The 14,732-nt window shown below is 40.6% G+C and overlaps 2 protein-coding genes and 1 long non-coding RNA gene across 5 annotated transcripts in view; 2 read left to right on the top strand and 1 right to left on the bottom strand.

Moving 5' to 3' along the window:
* Positions 1 to 4,289: 4,289 nt before the first annotated feature.
* mfap5 (microfibril associated protein 5) lies at positions 4,290 to 7,943 on the top strand. Its single transcript, XM_044209151.1, has 7 exons — positions 4,290 to 4,395; positions 5,419 to 5,493; positions 5,605 to 5,637; positions 5,779 to 5,814; positions 5,956 to 6,043; positions 7,251 to 7,324; positions 7,413 to 7,943. The coding sequence occupies exons 2-7, from the start codon at positions 5,451 to 5,453 to the stop codon at positions 7,523 to 7,525; spliced, it is 387 nt and encodes a 128-aa protein (XP_044065086.1). The 5' UTR covers positions 4,290 to 4,395; positions 5,419 to 5,450; the 3' UTR covers positions 7,526 to 7,943.
* Positions 7,944 to 8,019: 76 nt separating this feature from the next.
* Positions 8,020 to 14,528, bottom strand: LOC122882084 (adaptin ear-binding coat-associated protein 1-like). 3 transcript variants are annotated; one of them, XM_044209124.1, is made up of 7 exons: positions 14,340 to 14,528; positions 13,235 to 13,335; positions 12,687 to 12,791; positions 12,369 to 12,450; positions 12,146 to 12,254; positions 10,216 to 10,363; positions 8,020 to 9,712 (listed from the first exon to the last, which is right to left on the bottom strand). In XM_044209124.1, the coding sequence occupies exons 1-7, from the start codon at positions 14,438 to 14,440 to the stop codon at positions 9,612 to 9,614; spliced, it is 747 nt and encodes a 248-aa protein (XP_044065059.1). In that variant the 5' UTR covers positions 14,441 to 14,528; the 3' UTR covers positions 8,020 to 9,611. The 3 variants fall into 3 exon arrangements, with proteins under 3 accessions (XP_044065059.1, XP_044065058.1, XP_044065060.1); XM_044209123.1 differs by having other exon boundaries at positions 8,020 to 9,724; positions 14,340 to 14,526; XM_044209125.1 differs by having other exon boundaries at positions 8,020 to 9,724; positions 14,218 to 14,341.
* LOC122882112 overlaps positions 14,346 to 14,732 on the top strand; it is a 37,072-nt gene continuing 36,685 nt past the window's right edge. The window contains exon 1 of the long non-coding RNA XR_006379281.1: positions 14,346 to 14,484. This is a non-coding gene — a long non-coding RNA (uncharacterized LOC122882112). The remainder of the gene's footprint in view (positions 14,485 to 14,732) is intronic.

The raw sequence follows: 14,732 nt of genomic DNA, 5'->3' as shown, positions 1-14,732 counted from the left end.
ATAATGCTTTGGTATTGCTTACAGCCACTTTGTACACTTTTGCCACTGCTGAATCATGCTATGATAATTACAACTGTCTAAAAAAAAATCAAATCCTGTTTTAACTTTCACATTGCAGTTTGCACAATATCTCAATTTCAACTTGGAGTGGATCCCTGCTGGTAGCAAACTGCTAATGTGCAGTGCAGTCGTGTGTATGTCAGTAGGGCCTGTGCTAACCCCTGCTAAGGGCCACTCCAGATGGATTTATAAATAGACCCCAGACCCATCTATTTACACACTATGCACATCATCACCTCCCTCTGACTATCTGCACACCACAGCCCTCCAAATGCAAAAGTCAGGCTGCCTTGGCGCCCGCAGGCCTGTAACAGCACAATCTGATGGAACACTTTGACCCATTTTGCCTGTTAACTCCCACGTTTTATCTCGGGCCCTCTTGCTGATTACTTTTCCCTTGCGCTACTTGGGCCTTGTCTTTCCCTTTCATCTTTGCATCTGTGGTCACATCTACTTTGTGCAACCTTTGGCGGCTGTCTCCCTTTCATTCATTCCCTCCCTGGACCTTTCTCTTCTCAGGTCACTGGTAACATGAACCAAGACCTTCTTTTACTGTGTCCCGTAGTACAGTTTGTTTACATTGAAACATTTGATATCTCCTTTAGTAACGGCTGTTTTCTGGGAAAAAGAGGAACAAGGCTCATGTGACACTCTGGTGGGGAGTTAATGAAGGACCACAGCCTGACAAATGGAAACACATGGTGCGGACCACAAAGACAATAGAGTGCCAACATAAAGGTGCTGATCGAGGTGCAAATCTGTTTGAGGTCCATCAGGACAGATAGCAGGGATGATGAAAACAGGAGAAACAAGGACAGTTATCCACGTGGACTGATCATCCTTACTAAAATCCAAATGCAATGTCAGGGAGGTGCAGCTTATTTTACTTCTTATATCATGTTTGTACTTCCAAGTCACGACAGACCTTTAAACGTTTGTGAATATGAAAGACACACTCCCAAATCTAGAAACCCAAGAACATCGGATTTAGATTTGTAATGTCAGCAAGATTCAGATTTCATGCTACCAGTATTGAATGATCTCACTTTGGCACAAAAGTGTAAACTTTGTGACGGTCTGCATGGTGTCACATTCACTGTCCATAAAGCATCTTCAGAATTAAATGTTATATCTTAGATACGCTACGCTGTATGCTACCTAGTTTCTGTCTTTAGTGGAGAGTTTAGTGTCCTTTAATACAAATATTTATCTTTTAACACAGATTACCACAAGCCGCATGGATGAAGGATACGGAAACAACTAGCTGGAAAATGATGTCAGGTGTAACAGATATTTAAACAGATATCTGAGCTCCAGAGTGGAGCAGATAAAGAGTTCATATGGCCAAATGTCTGAAATGTATCCCCACAGTGAAGCAAAACACTTGGGTCATCATGGCCTAATTTTCCCCTACACCCGCAACTTTCTCTGTCACCTGGCTGCTTGTTAAGATTCAGCTAGTATAATTGCTTAAACAGGATTGAGAGTGATGATACTGATTCACTAGAAGAGCCTCAAATTATCACTTTTGCAGAGCGAGTAGCACTGATGAGCAACGCTGGATCTAGTTTGTAGTATGTCATGAGTGAGCATTTACTGTGCTAATGGTAGAGTTCATTTGCTGCCCTGAGTGTGAGGGTTTGTGTGTGTGTGTGTGTGTGCTTTTATTGCTTTTATTGTTATCTTTGTGAGGACCAATTTCCATCGTAGTGAGGACATTTCTGCATTGTGAGCACCCTTTGGCAGGTCCTTACTACTTCAAAGGACTGTTTGAAGGTTAAGACTTGGTTTTAAGGTTCAGGTTAGAATTGGGTTTGGGTTAGGTTAAGAGAGCGTCGGACTACTTAGGGTTAGGGTAAGGGTTGGGGTTTGGCAGTGTTGTGATGGTTAGGGTTAGGGACCAGGGAATGCATTACTTTGATGAGGTTCCTCACAAGTATAGAAAGACAAAAATGGTGCATGGGTGTGTGTGTTTGTGTGTGTGTGTTTTCATACATAGGAAACACAGCAGTATGTGAAAAATGTATCAGCTAGTTGAAATGCAGAGACAGTAGTAGAGTGAGGGAGGAGTGTGTTGGGGTGAAAAGGAGGTCAGTGAGAGAGTATGTGTTCCAGAGCTGGCATGCCTCATGCAATGCCGTTCAACTAATAAACAAGTTGAGAGATTATCATGTGTTTACTATCTGGCATGTTTGCCTTAACCATTCTGCGTTACTTTCTGGCTCCACCACCACCTGACTCTTTTTCTTCATCTCTGCCTCTGCCTCCTCTAAGTTCCCTGTACGCTGGAGCAGCGTGGGCAGAGTGGCAGGTTGATGTGTCTAAAGGATTGATCGTCCCTCTTGGCTCCTCTCCTCCTCTCTTTTGCTTACACTGCCTCAATCTGTCAAGCTGTCATCGGCCTCGCCCAGTCGACCTTGTTAGGGGCACCCCACATGGACTCACCCTGGAGTTTGTGCAGCCCCGATATGTCAAGGGGATGATGAGTGTCTCCCTCGTGAACTGACTAGGCCTACCATAGGGTGAGAGCCACTGAGAGTTTTGTTGTCTGTGGCTTCAGGGGTATGTGTAGCAATATTTATATTACTCATGTCCAGGGAAGCCAATGCAGAGTCAAGTTTCCCTCCCAAAGCAGCTGTAACAGTCCCAATGAAAAGCATCTTTTCAACACAAAGAGCCTCTGAGACAAAGGGTCAGGAACTATGGCCATCTTTGCAGAGATAACCATCTGGAATATTTTAAGGATAGCTTATGTAAACTGATAATTAAGGAATTGTTGGTTACAGATGAAAAATATTACATTATATAAACATGCAAACAAAACCTTTATATTCCAATGGTTGAAGCTCATCACTGAATTAAATTGTGCGAGATTTAATATGTTGCAAAGTTGTCAAAAGACAACAAAGGCCAGCAGACTAAGCTGGTGACAGAATATAAGTACCTTGGGCTTCTTATCATGGATCACAAACTTTCTTGGGATCCACATTTTCTAATTATTTTCTTTATCACTTAATATGTTTTTGATGGTATCTGTATTTTTTCAATGAACTGATTAATAGTTTACTCTATAAAATGTAAAAAAAAAAAAAAAAAAAAAAAACATATGCATCACAATTTCCTCAGGCCCAAGATGACCTCTTCAAATGTCTCTTTTTGTCCGACCAACAGTTCAAAACCTAAACATATTCAGTTTATAGTGTTATAAAACAGATCATTAATATTTTTAGGATTTCTTCTATTGAACTACTTGACTAATCAATTATTCAAAACATCGTTTCTGCATTAAATAAAAACTGTGGTTGCTGTGGAGAATTAAAATCATACTGTACATGTTCAGGATGTGCAGCACATGACTTGGGGAGGAGAAACATATGTTTAAAACATGAGACTGTCACTGATTATTACTGCAGAGATGACTTGACTTAAGGTGGCCAATTTTCAAGATCTGAAATGAGTCACTTCTGTTTAACTCACATTAGAGTAGTCTAACAGAAAACCAAAGACAGGCCTTAACTCTCTTGATAGTATTAACTGTTCTATCAATTCAGTAACTTTTACTGACTGACCCCTGATTGTATGAAGAGGCCAAAGACTCTATGCACACTGCTCCACCTGCTGGTTGTATTAAGTAGCGCAAAAGTCAAATTTGAGGCCCTCTGTGGTTCAATGCCTCTGTTCATTTGTGTCTTTCATTTGCTTCATTATTTAATTTTTCCATTAATATGACAACAAATCCAAACAGATTCCAGGAGAAACATAACTTGCTGAGGCTCAGAAAAATCTACATCTGCAAATATATACATAGAGACTGCATCTGTGATCGTATTATCTTAAATAAAGACAGTTATATCTTTACATATGTGTTTACAAAGACTTTGAGTATTATTTAAAGGAAAGTATATTTAAAAAGCCCTCTGTCACTTGTCTGCCTTTACAGATTTAATGGAGCCTATTTAATGAACAAGAGTAACTGCCCTAATTTTTGTGGATGATGTTGGATGTTTTGCTTTGTGTGGTGATGAGAAACTAAGGCACTGCAACTGTACATCTGTCTAATATAATGTCTGTTCAAGATGACCAATAAAAAGGTGTGTGTGTGAAATGAAACAAATGGGAAAACCCTTCACATGAAGGACATCAGATTGTAGCTGCATGCTAAATTTCTTACCAGATTGCGGCAGGAAAAAAAGTGAAAAGCAAGAAAACACTGATGGTTAGGAGGACAGGAAGAGGAGGAGGAGGAGGAGGAGGGAGAAGGCGAGGGAAGGAGGGGAAAGAAGAGAAGACAAAAGATTCATAAAACTAAAGCAGTTGTGGACGACAGCAAAAGTTGTGAGTATGAGTTAATTCTGCTTCTTTTTCACTTGATTTTAACACATACTGTAGGAAATACACAGAGGAGGATGTGCACACGCAGGATATCTCACATCCAAATATATTAATGGATATTTCCTATTGATTAGATGTAAACATGCAATGTAAAGAATGAATGCTTGGCTGATAAACTGATTCACTTCTGAATTGATATTTTATAGTAATGTGATGTGTGGTTGCATACAGAGTTCAGTGAGTACAAGCAGTGAAAAACATGTCACTCTCAAAAACAGATCAACAGAGGCATGCACCGAGCTAAACCAGGACAATCCAGTTTTCAATTCAGTAATTGCAAATGCATGACTCTGATTATCGGAGCAGAAAAGACACAACTTGTGACAAAAGCGTCACACTCAGAGGGGCTAGTGATGATCATACAGTTGGAAAGCAGTGATATGTTCTATGAAAAGAAAGCTGGAAAAGAATGTGCGACTGTAACAGAGGAGGGGCAGAGGGGTGCTCAGATTGGGCACAAAAAAAAACACATTCTTTTGAGAGAACTCACGTCTTGGACTCCAAAGTTACACTGACACATCACGAGAGGAATGATGCAGGGTGGGAGAGAAGAGAGGGAAGGAGAAAGAGTAAGAAAGGGAGTGAGGGAGAGAAGAAAAACATTTTAAAGGTAGAAAGTGTCATTTAAAACCTTTTTTATATAGTTGCTCCAATGCTGCCTTATCTGGTTGTTTACAAGCAGTCCAAAGTATATAAGAATATACTGTAGAGCAGATTGTTCCACAGCAAAATGACATCAGGCACTCTTCAACAACGATGACAACTTGTCTGGTATCCAAAACATAGCACCGCTCTCTGTGTTTTTAGCTGGAGCAAAACTTTAGGGAAAACATTACAGTTACCTGGAGTATTTATACACAAGGAGATTAAAGGAAACACAAACAGCACAATAATCTTGAGTGAGGATATTGAACAGTTCCACTCTGTGAAATCACCCTGACTCTTTTCCTCTTCGGTTTCCTTTAGCTCGTAAAGTTCACCTCTTACAAGTTGAAGGAATGGGCAGCCTTCCAGTGGTCCTGCTCCTCTGCAGTTTCCACGGTAACGCTGCCAAACAGAACACACAAATCATCTTGTTTAATTATGGTTGAGTCGCTGTGTGTTTGTTTTTATGCTGTGAAACACTCCCCTCATGTGGTTTTTGTTCCACAGCGCTCACAGCTGTAGCCCAACTCCAGCAGGCTGGTAATGCTCTTCTCCTCTTAAGTCACACTTCAGATCAGGACGAGTTATGTTGCATGACATCTGTCAGTCTGTGAGTCATTGCAATGGGTCACTAGTAAGACGTTTTCTTAATCTGATCGTGTTTTCTTTCCTCGTTTCTAGAGTTCACTGAGGCACCTGAAGGCACCTTGCCACCCAGTGAGTGACAGCAGATTGAAGATGACCTCTGAACTGCCTCTCAGAAGGCCACAGGAACTGCTGGCACAACGTTTTGTGTGCTTCATCTCATCATTGTGATTGATACAATTTCAATATGTCGTGTTTCTTCTCTCTCTGCAGACTGTAGGGAGGAGCAGTATCCTTGCACCAGGCTGTACTCTGTTCATCGGCCCACCAGGAAATGTATTCATGGTCTTTGTCTCTACAGGTGATCGGCAACTTTCCTACAGAACACCACTTCTAATTTAGCAGTTTACCTGCAGAATGACTTTTATAAATTAGTAGCGAAGGTCTTAGTGCATAGCATCATCCATGACTGTTTCGTGAACACACATGGAGTATTGCAGAGATCAGAAGTGGAATAAGCACCAGACCCTTTACTAAAGTAAAAGTAGTGACACCACAATGTAAAAATACTCCTTGACCAGTAAAAGTCCTGCCTTCATAATTTAATTTAAAGCCCATGAAAACTTCTCTATGACATTAAATATTCATGACATGACTAAATAAGCAACAATCAAAGTTAAAGTTCAGAATAAAACACAGTCTTAGTTTTTATTTAATAAGAATTTAACTTTAACTTCATCAGGACTGTGTGGGTGTGGTTTGATCAAACTTGATAGACAGTGGCCTGTCAAGTTAAGCATGCAACCCTCAACTGTCATCAGATTTTGATTCAAATGTTGCTAAACTCCGATTGGTGCGCAATAGTATGAAACATCACCTTGTTCCAAATGAGCTGTCACCCACTTAGAAACAGTGAAAAGAGCAGAGACAAAAGCAGAAATACAGAAATCTCTCATGTGAAACAACCAAAAGTGTTCTGACTAGCAGAAAACAGTGTGTTCATGTCAGACTCACTATTGCTCACAATAAGAAGTCAACTGAATAAATCATTTCAGGGGCCTTTAAGTCAAAGCATATTCGCATTATCGGCAAAATATACTTAAAAGTTTCATATGTAAAAGTCACTCATTATGCAGCAGAATAGCCCCTGTCAGTATTTTGATATTACTGATATTATTATTGGATAAATATCACTGATGCATCAATTTGTAAGCAGCGTTTTAATGTTGTTGAGGTAGAGTTAATTTTCACTACTTTATTTACTGTTGGTCAATTTAATTATTAAAAAGTCATCATAAGCTGATAACGTTTTGTGTGTAAAATCTTAATCTGCAAAGTAACAATAACTATAGACATCAGATAAATGTAGTGGAGTAAAAGTATGTAGTAAGTTGCCGAAAAATGGAAATACTTTGAGTACAAGTACTTCAATGTTACGTTCCACTGCTGGAAAGATCAGCCTTATAATGTTTTAGTTACTGTAGTTGCACCCTGTCACCCCAGGTCAAACTGTATCACTACAGCTCTTTTACAATACTCATGCTAATTTTATCCTGTTTCTGATGCAGCCTTCCTCGTATCTATGTGATCAACAAAGAGATCTGTATGAGGACAGTGTGCCAACAGGATGAGTATCTGAAAGGTGAGACACTCTACAAGTAAAACAAAGCATCATGTTGGGTTCATGATCATGCATTTGCAGAGATATATGTGTCTTTTGCACATTACAGCGGAACTGTGCAGAGAGTTGTCCGGGTGGCCCAGGCGTGTTGAGAGGACATCTATTAGCAAACGCTGTCTCCGTCGCCGTAGCAACCCCAAAACCTGGGCAAACAAGGTGTAAGGGGCCCAGGATGGCGATGTAACCACCGGTGAGGATGGAGCCCCATAGAGACGCAAACCAGGGGCATCGTCATAAAAACAGCCCATAACACCATAAATCCACCGCTCAGCACCTCGGGGTCTCTTTCTTTCTCTTTCACACATACACACAAGTGTGCTGAGTCATATCTATGTTTATGTATTAGTCTTTTGTGTGTGAATATTGAAGGTGTGGTCATTTCATGTGTGTTGTTGGACACGGATCATGTCTTCCATGGTTTACGACCCATTTAAGGTACTGTAGTAATGGGCCTATAGCAGCACTGAGTCATTTCATTGTACAAAGAAAGACCCACTCTGTTGTGGATTGTAAGGTACTCGTTGACAATCCAGTATTATGTGCACTATTGTATAAAAATATATATATATATATATAACTACATTTGTTCATGAGTTATTTGTTAATTGATTTGTTCTTTTTCACTGTTCATTCAGAAAAAAAACAACAAATGAAAGTTATGGTCATTGAGAGATATCTTTATGTCTTTCTTTGCATATTAATTTCCATATACATTTCCATACACATATACAGTTTGAATAACAAGTAACATTTGGGAGAGATGCATATAATTTAGTAAACAGAAAACACTGATAAACACTGTCAGGGCTTTACACTCACACAATATCTGTGTGTTCCAATCAACATCCATCATCACACCACTTGTCACTGTCATCTGTCACAACACATGTGATATCAGTGCAACATAATCCATCTCTCGGTACATAACAATATCACAACAAACACAGGCTAGCTTGGTCCCACGTTGCATTTGTCCGCATCGGAATACCATTATTAACATTATATCTTAACATGGAATTGAAGTTCACAGTTTAAACATGCTGTGGTTTAGGTCTACGACCTGATCACCTTCCCATAAAGAATTAAGGAGATGAAGCTCTCCTCAAACTGATGGGACAGTGCAGAAACACAGACTTATTCATTAAGGAGGAGAGAGGTCATGACCTAAATGACTCACCAGTCAACAGCTGTGCTGAGTAGAGATGACATAACATGGACTAAATCATCTCTGTTTCCCCTTGAGGCAAAAATAAAAGCACTTTTTGCCTCTCTTTCTTTTGCTGACACCCTATTGCATCCAACATTCCTAATTCCCTTTCTCTTTGTACTGATTTACTGTTAAAATAATGCAAACAGTGCCCAGGACCCGTCCCCACTGAAATATGTGTTCAACAGCTGCAGCCCAATTTGACATCTCTCTCAAAATGATGCTGCAGAACCACAAGAGCCCACTAGAGAGTGCTGAAGAGCACAACTATTCTGCAAATCAACTACAGCTTAACAGGTTTCTTTCAAGTGAGATCCTTTTGTGGTAAACTTCACTGTAACCTAATTCTTAATCCCTGTGTTAAATGCCGACTTTATGCATTACTAACCTAATAGACAGACTAGACTGCCAGTCAGTGCATATAGTCAGTCCCACTGCTAGGGACTTGGAGAAAAATAAGCTACAGTACATACATGTGACAACAACAATGACAATAATTACAAACTACTGACAATATATACATTTAAAATAAATATTCTCTGTACATAAAATTCATTCATTATTATATTTTATTAGATTTCATCATCAGATGTTTCTGATTATGTCAACCCTTGATTATATTATGTATTATGTATACTCTACGATAGAAATTAGCAAATAAAACAGAGGAAAGGAGGAGAAAAAGGGCAAAGGCAGAATTCAAACAGGAGAATGGAAACTAGAGAGATAGAGTGGATATATAGAAGGAGAGAGGGAAGAGGATCCCCAAGAAGGATGGGGATGGAGAGTGTGATGAGTTGGTGGAGATGGCCTATAGTTCTACATCTTTCCAATTAAGATTGGACTATGAGGTCTGGCTGTATCTCTGGCTATGAACAAAAGTCATGAGGAACTGAGCTAAAATAAAACAAACTAGTACAGGGGGCTACCCTGCTTGGCAGGGAGAGATACGGGACCCCATAACGGGGAAAACAAAGTTGCAAAAAGTGCTTCATAAATTTACAGAGAGATAAGAGGGAGAAAAACAAAATGAATCTCTCCTCACTTTGGGGATACAGAGTCAAAGTCTCCCCACAGGTCAGAGCTGGCTGTGGTGGCGGGGATGGATGGAGCCGCTGAGTTGGAGTTACTGGCGTCCAGATCTAGCAAACAACCTGGTGGTTAAAAAAACAAAACAAAACAGAACAGAAACATAATGCACCTCTGAAAAGTAAAAAAACCTACAGATTTTTTATGACTGTTGGTCTCTAATCAGTCTAAGAAATCAGAAATTTTATTTATTGTAAATTAAATTCCACTAATAGACAGCAAGAAAATATGTGTTCAACAGCTGCAGCCCAATTAATTTCACCTGCTATGAAGTCTGAAAATTGTATTTTGCTAAATGGTCGGTTCACCCAAATGACAAATGAACACATACATACACATTTATTATTGTGGGAACTTGATATAACAAACTATCAAATTGCTTAAGTGATCATGGAATAATTATTTTGTGATTACAGGATAACAGAAAATTTTCTGCCGAGATCATGATGCATTTATTTCCAAATTATGAGAAAACAAAACACAAGACAGTAGACTGTAATTACAGTAGGTGCATGACCTCTCCAGCCTTCCATACTGTAGTGTTACAATTACCTACCAGTGTCACTTCCTCCTGCAGATGGTTGTGTGTTATGATTGGTAGATCTGGACGAAGGGGGTGGGGCTAACTTGCCTCCAGGAGGAGGTGGAAGAAGCCCAAAGCCACCTGAACTCTGTGGGCGAGACCTGTCCTTCTTTTTTGATTGCTGGAAAAGGTACAATTAGGAGAAGCAAAAGCTGGGTGAGTGTGTGTTTATACAAGTTCACAGATTGCTTGTCAAGACTGCAGAGAAAACATATCAAAGCAGATAGTTAGCCTGGGTTTTCGACTCAAAGTTAAACCCTAATGACTGACTTAATTCTCAACTGTCACTTAACATGGTTTCATTTGTTAAAACAGTAAAAAGCAAAAACAAATTTGCAATACAATCGGAGCTATATTCAACACACTTCTACACAGGGCCGGCAACAGGCAAAGCCATGTTGCCTAGAGTGGCACCTTCTGGTGTGATGTGAGGTGTTAAATCAGCGGCTGCAGCAGAGAAGAAGCTGCTGTTTTGTCTGTGGCTGCAGGAGGGCAGAGCTCCAGAGAGCTCCACGTCTGAAGACTCAGCTGACACGCACAGTTCAAAAAGGTCGCACCTACCCTTATCAATCACCGATAAGCGCACAACCCGGTGAGCACGCTAAGTGACCCAAATCAAAACACACCCAAGATGTTGCGTGACCAACAGGTGCATGCGGGGTCTGGCAAAATTCAAAATGTTACAATGCTCACGTGGATCCTCCAGGAGTGACTTATACATTCGCTACATTGCTTATGAACTTCTTCCTTCAGTTTTTGACAATTTCTGTCACAGTTGTGACTGCAGAGCCTCATTCAGCCCAAAATGTTTGAAAACTTTGAGGAGCACCGTGGGACAGACAGGCTGAATGGACTGGTTCAGGTGTGTAACTGTGCATTTCTCTTTGCTTTAATATGTGTGTTTGTGGCTACAGCCGCTGTGGAGTTTATATTGTTGATACATCTTTGTGTAGTCTGCTTTGGTGATGTTTTATTCTGCAGTTAAAGTGACAGTTATTTCATTTCTGCTGCCTTATACTGCTTTTTGCACCCGCCACGGTGTCCATAGCTCTTTTATTTATTGTTGGTCATTTGAGTTTAATTGTCTGAGTTTTGTCCTCTTTTCTGGTTAATTGTACTGAGGCTATACAGAGGAAGGCTGGCATATATTTATAATTGATAATCAATGATAATAACAATAATATTCTAGTACTCTTTCCATCTCTGGCTATGATAGCTACATAGATACAGCTATGATAGATAAAGATTGAAGGATATGAATCTGAATGGCAAGCCAGTAGCTAGCTATCTGGATAACTGCTCCTTCCTAAAATGTATAAGGCATTGCTGAAATTTTGCTGACCAATATCAGTGATAATGGCTAATGCTATATCCATAAAAACAGATTTCTGAACTGGGTTGCACCAGCTATGTGTAAGTTCTCTCCTAAGTTAGGTTCGACACTAGAGGCTTAGTAACCACTAGTTAGTTTGTAACTAAATCAGCATCTAAAATTGGTTGCACCATGATTACTTGGGCAACTAGTTTGGACGTCATAACTAAGGCAAGTGGCCAATCAAAGATAAAGTTCATGGTTACCGTGTGCGTTACCTTTCTGGCTGGCATGAGCCACTAGATCGATATTGAAATATCATATCAATAAATTTGGTTTCTACTGGATTACTGTGTTGGCATGCAATTAATGAAAAAATGATGCTGTGTGGCAGAAAATCTGCTGTTTTACCATTAGTAAGTGTGTGGGGGGTATCACCAAATCCTAATCTCGCCTAGGGCACCAAAACGGCTAAAGCCGGCCCTGCTTCTACAGCATTATATTGCTTTCAAAAGACTCAGCACCAAACTGAAAGCAGTTCCACTAATGCTCCAGTCTTATAACCATTAGTTTGAATGAGAATAAGGTTACCCCAATATTGAGAGTAATGGTCTGTCCTTCTTTGAAACCCAGGTCCAGTTTAGGAGTGGAGTCTGGAGCCTGCGCCTGTTTGGTAAATTCATCTTCCTGTTTCACCCACCTGAGGAAAACGAGGGAGCGAGACAGAGATGCCAAAAGGATTAAAGATTATGAATAAATAAATTCCCTACTGAATTAGTTAAGATTCCTGACACACTATGGAGCAGCTGCATACTTGAAGTGGTCCTGAAGTGCAACATTGAAGTCAAAGGCATCGCCTCGGTCTCCAAACCCAATGCCTATGAACGCACTGCGGCCTATGAGACATATGAACACAACAAGCAAGGGTTAGAGTTTAGTAAGGGATTTGCGAAGTCGTACACACAAAAACATACTAAACCTGACAGTTTCTGACATAATAATAACAGTTTCCAAGATTTAGCATAACAAAATGGTGTCTCTGTTCTGGATCATCCTGTTCAAATGTGTTATCCTCTAAATTATGAGCACATTTACAAAATATTTATGGCTTAGCAACAAACAGTTTACCCACCGTTGTCATCCTGGATGCGTAGAACAAAGTAACGGCTTGAGTCACTAACTGTTTCCACTGTGATGCCAGGGAACTCGTCCACTGGTGCTTGGGCAAACAGCTCCCCTGTAGGTTAGAACAAAAGAAATATGTTCATTATCTATTTGGCAAAAAAGTCCAGTGGCAATTTGGATCATCACATCTAAATCTTCAGATTATAAACAGGGCCAGAAATGAAATGTTTTTCTCTGTAAAAAAAAAAAAACAATATGCAAGATGGATCAGACTTCTAGTACTCATATCAAATCAAAAAGGGGCCAATATAAGGTATAATCTGAGGACAACAAGCATGCCAATACGTGAAATGCACTGATAGAGAAAGAAAGAGATTATCAGCCTGCTCGCTTCAAAATAAACTGCTTGCTTAGACGTGGGCTGGGTCACCTTGGAATAGATGAGTAACAGAGAGGGGGATGGCAAACAGGAGTCTACACAGTGAAATGATTTACAACAGCGGCAGTAAAAAAAAAAAAAAAAAAGTGGCACTGCTCTGTCTGCTTCTCTCTCACCAGAGATTTTGTCTTCCAATTTCACGTAGGCCACTTTGCCCCGGGCCGTCACACGCATACGTCCCGTCCAGTCAGGGGCATCCAGCTTCCAATCGGCAGCCCTGGGACACAAACACACAGGCAGTCAGGGAGACAGTGTGATGTAGGTGAAGTGGTAACAGCGGTTTATTGAGACTGATGTTGCAACGGAGGGGGAGAATAGGTAAGAAAAACAGGAGACAGGAAAGGAGATATGTGTTTTGTGTGCATGTGTTATTGTTATGATTCGTCCAACATAACATGACTAAAGCATCAGACGGGCATTTCACTGAGACCTAAGGCTGAAATATTACATCATAACCCTTACTCACTGTACATATAGTCACTGGTTAACCAATCATGTGTCTCATGGGACTCAGGCCTATGCTGCTGTTGGGTTGGTGTAATGCCCACTTAGATGCGGCTGTGATGCACCAGCCAATGAAAAATGGGTTAAACAATTCAGTGTTAACCTTTTTAACAACACAACAGCTCTCCTGCATGGTCACTTAAAAGAATATAACAGGACAACACTGTCTTTCAGTTGGATTACCCACGTTAGAGCCCCTTGTCATCAAACAGCATCCACCCTGCTGAAGTGTCCTTGAGCAAGACACTGACTTCTTTAAAGATCCAGGGATGATGTTCTGCTATTACTACCTACTACTTGAAAAGGTCAGACAAGCTAAATGAGAATTTCAGGAGCAAAATAAAGCATCATTATGGAACTAGTTCTATAAAATCAGTTGGACTTTTAAGCAGTGTAAGCATTATTTCTGCCATTGGATGAAGGCTTATAAACAACACACGGTCACTGACAGGAATGTAGCCAAGCCCACCCAGTCCCTGTTTAGTGGGCTAACGCAGTGCAGGTACAAACACCAACCGTTAGTTACGTATTTCGCACAATGACCTTGTAAATACACAGCAAACACAGCTAGCACAAAAACTACGGCCGCCGTTACTTGAAGCTGCGTGATTAGGGGATGAGCTCGGTGGGTAGGTCGCCCAGGCAACGGCTCCTAACGGCTGCAGCTCGCGGATGCTGGGCCAGAAAACTCGCCGCCAGGCCGCTGCTCCCCCTCACCTGATAGCTCGGTTGGATGTTCTCGGTGGGATTCGATAAACGTTGACTTCAGGTTTGACACAGATGACCGACTCGTACTCGAACTGACCCTCTGTCGCCATCTTGACTTTTACTCAGTCGGTGCACGCCAGTGGTGGTGGTGACGGTGAGTGGTGTGTCCGTGCGGCAGTAATGTCTACGTGACCGTAATAGACGGTATATTTGCGCACAAACTGGCAACCCAGCTTCACTGTTAATGTTTCAGTATAGTTTTTATAGCCCTTAAAAAGGCATTCCACTGATTTTACACATAAAGGTCAGTTTACTCATCATGGGGAGTACCTCTGAGCCTGTTTCAAGTCAAAGAGATACATATATATATATATATATATATATATATAAACACGTGTATAT

Source organism: Siniperca chuatsi, linkage group LG9, assembly GCF_020085105.1.
Source record: "Siniperca chuatsi isolate FFG_IHB_CAS linkage group LG9, ASM2008510v1, whole genome shotgun sequence".
NCBI classification, from domain to species: Eukaryota; Metazoa; Chordata; class Actinopteri; order Centrarchiformes; family Sinipercidae; genus Siniperca; species Siniperca chuatsi.
Note: the sequence above shows the minus strand (reverse complement) of the source record. Positions and strands in the feature narration are given on the sequence as shown.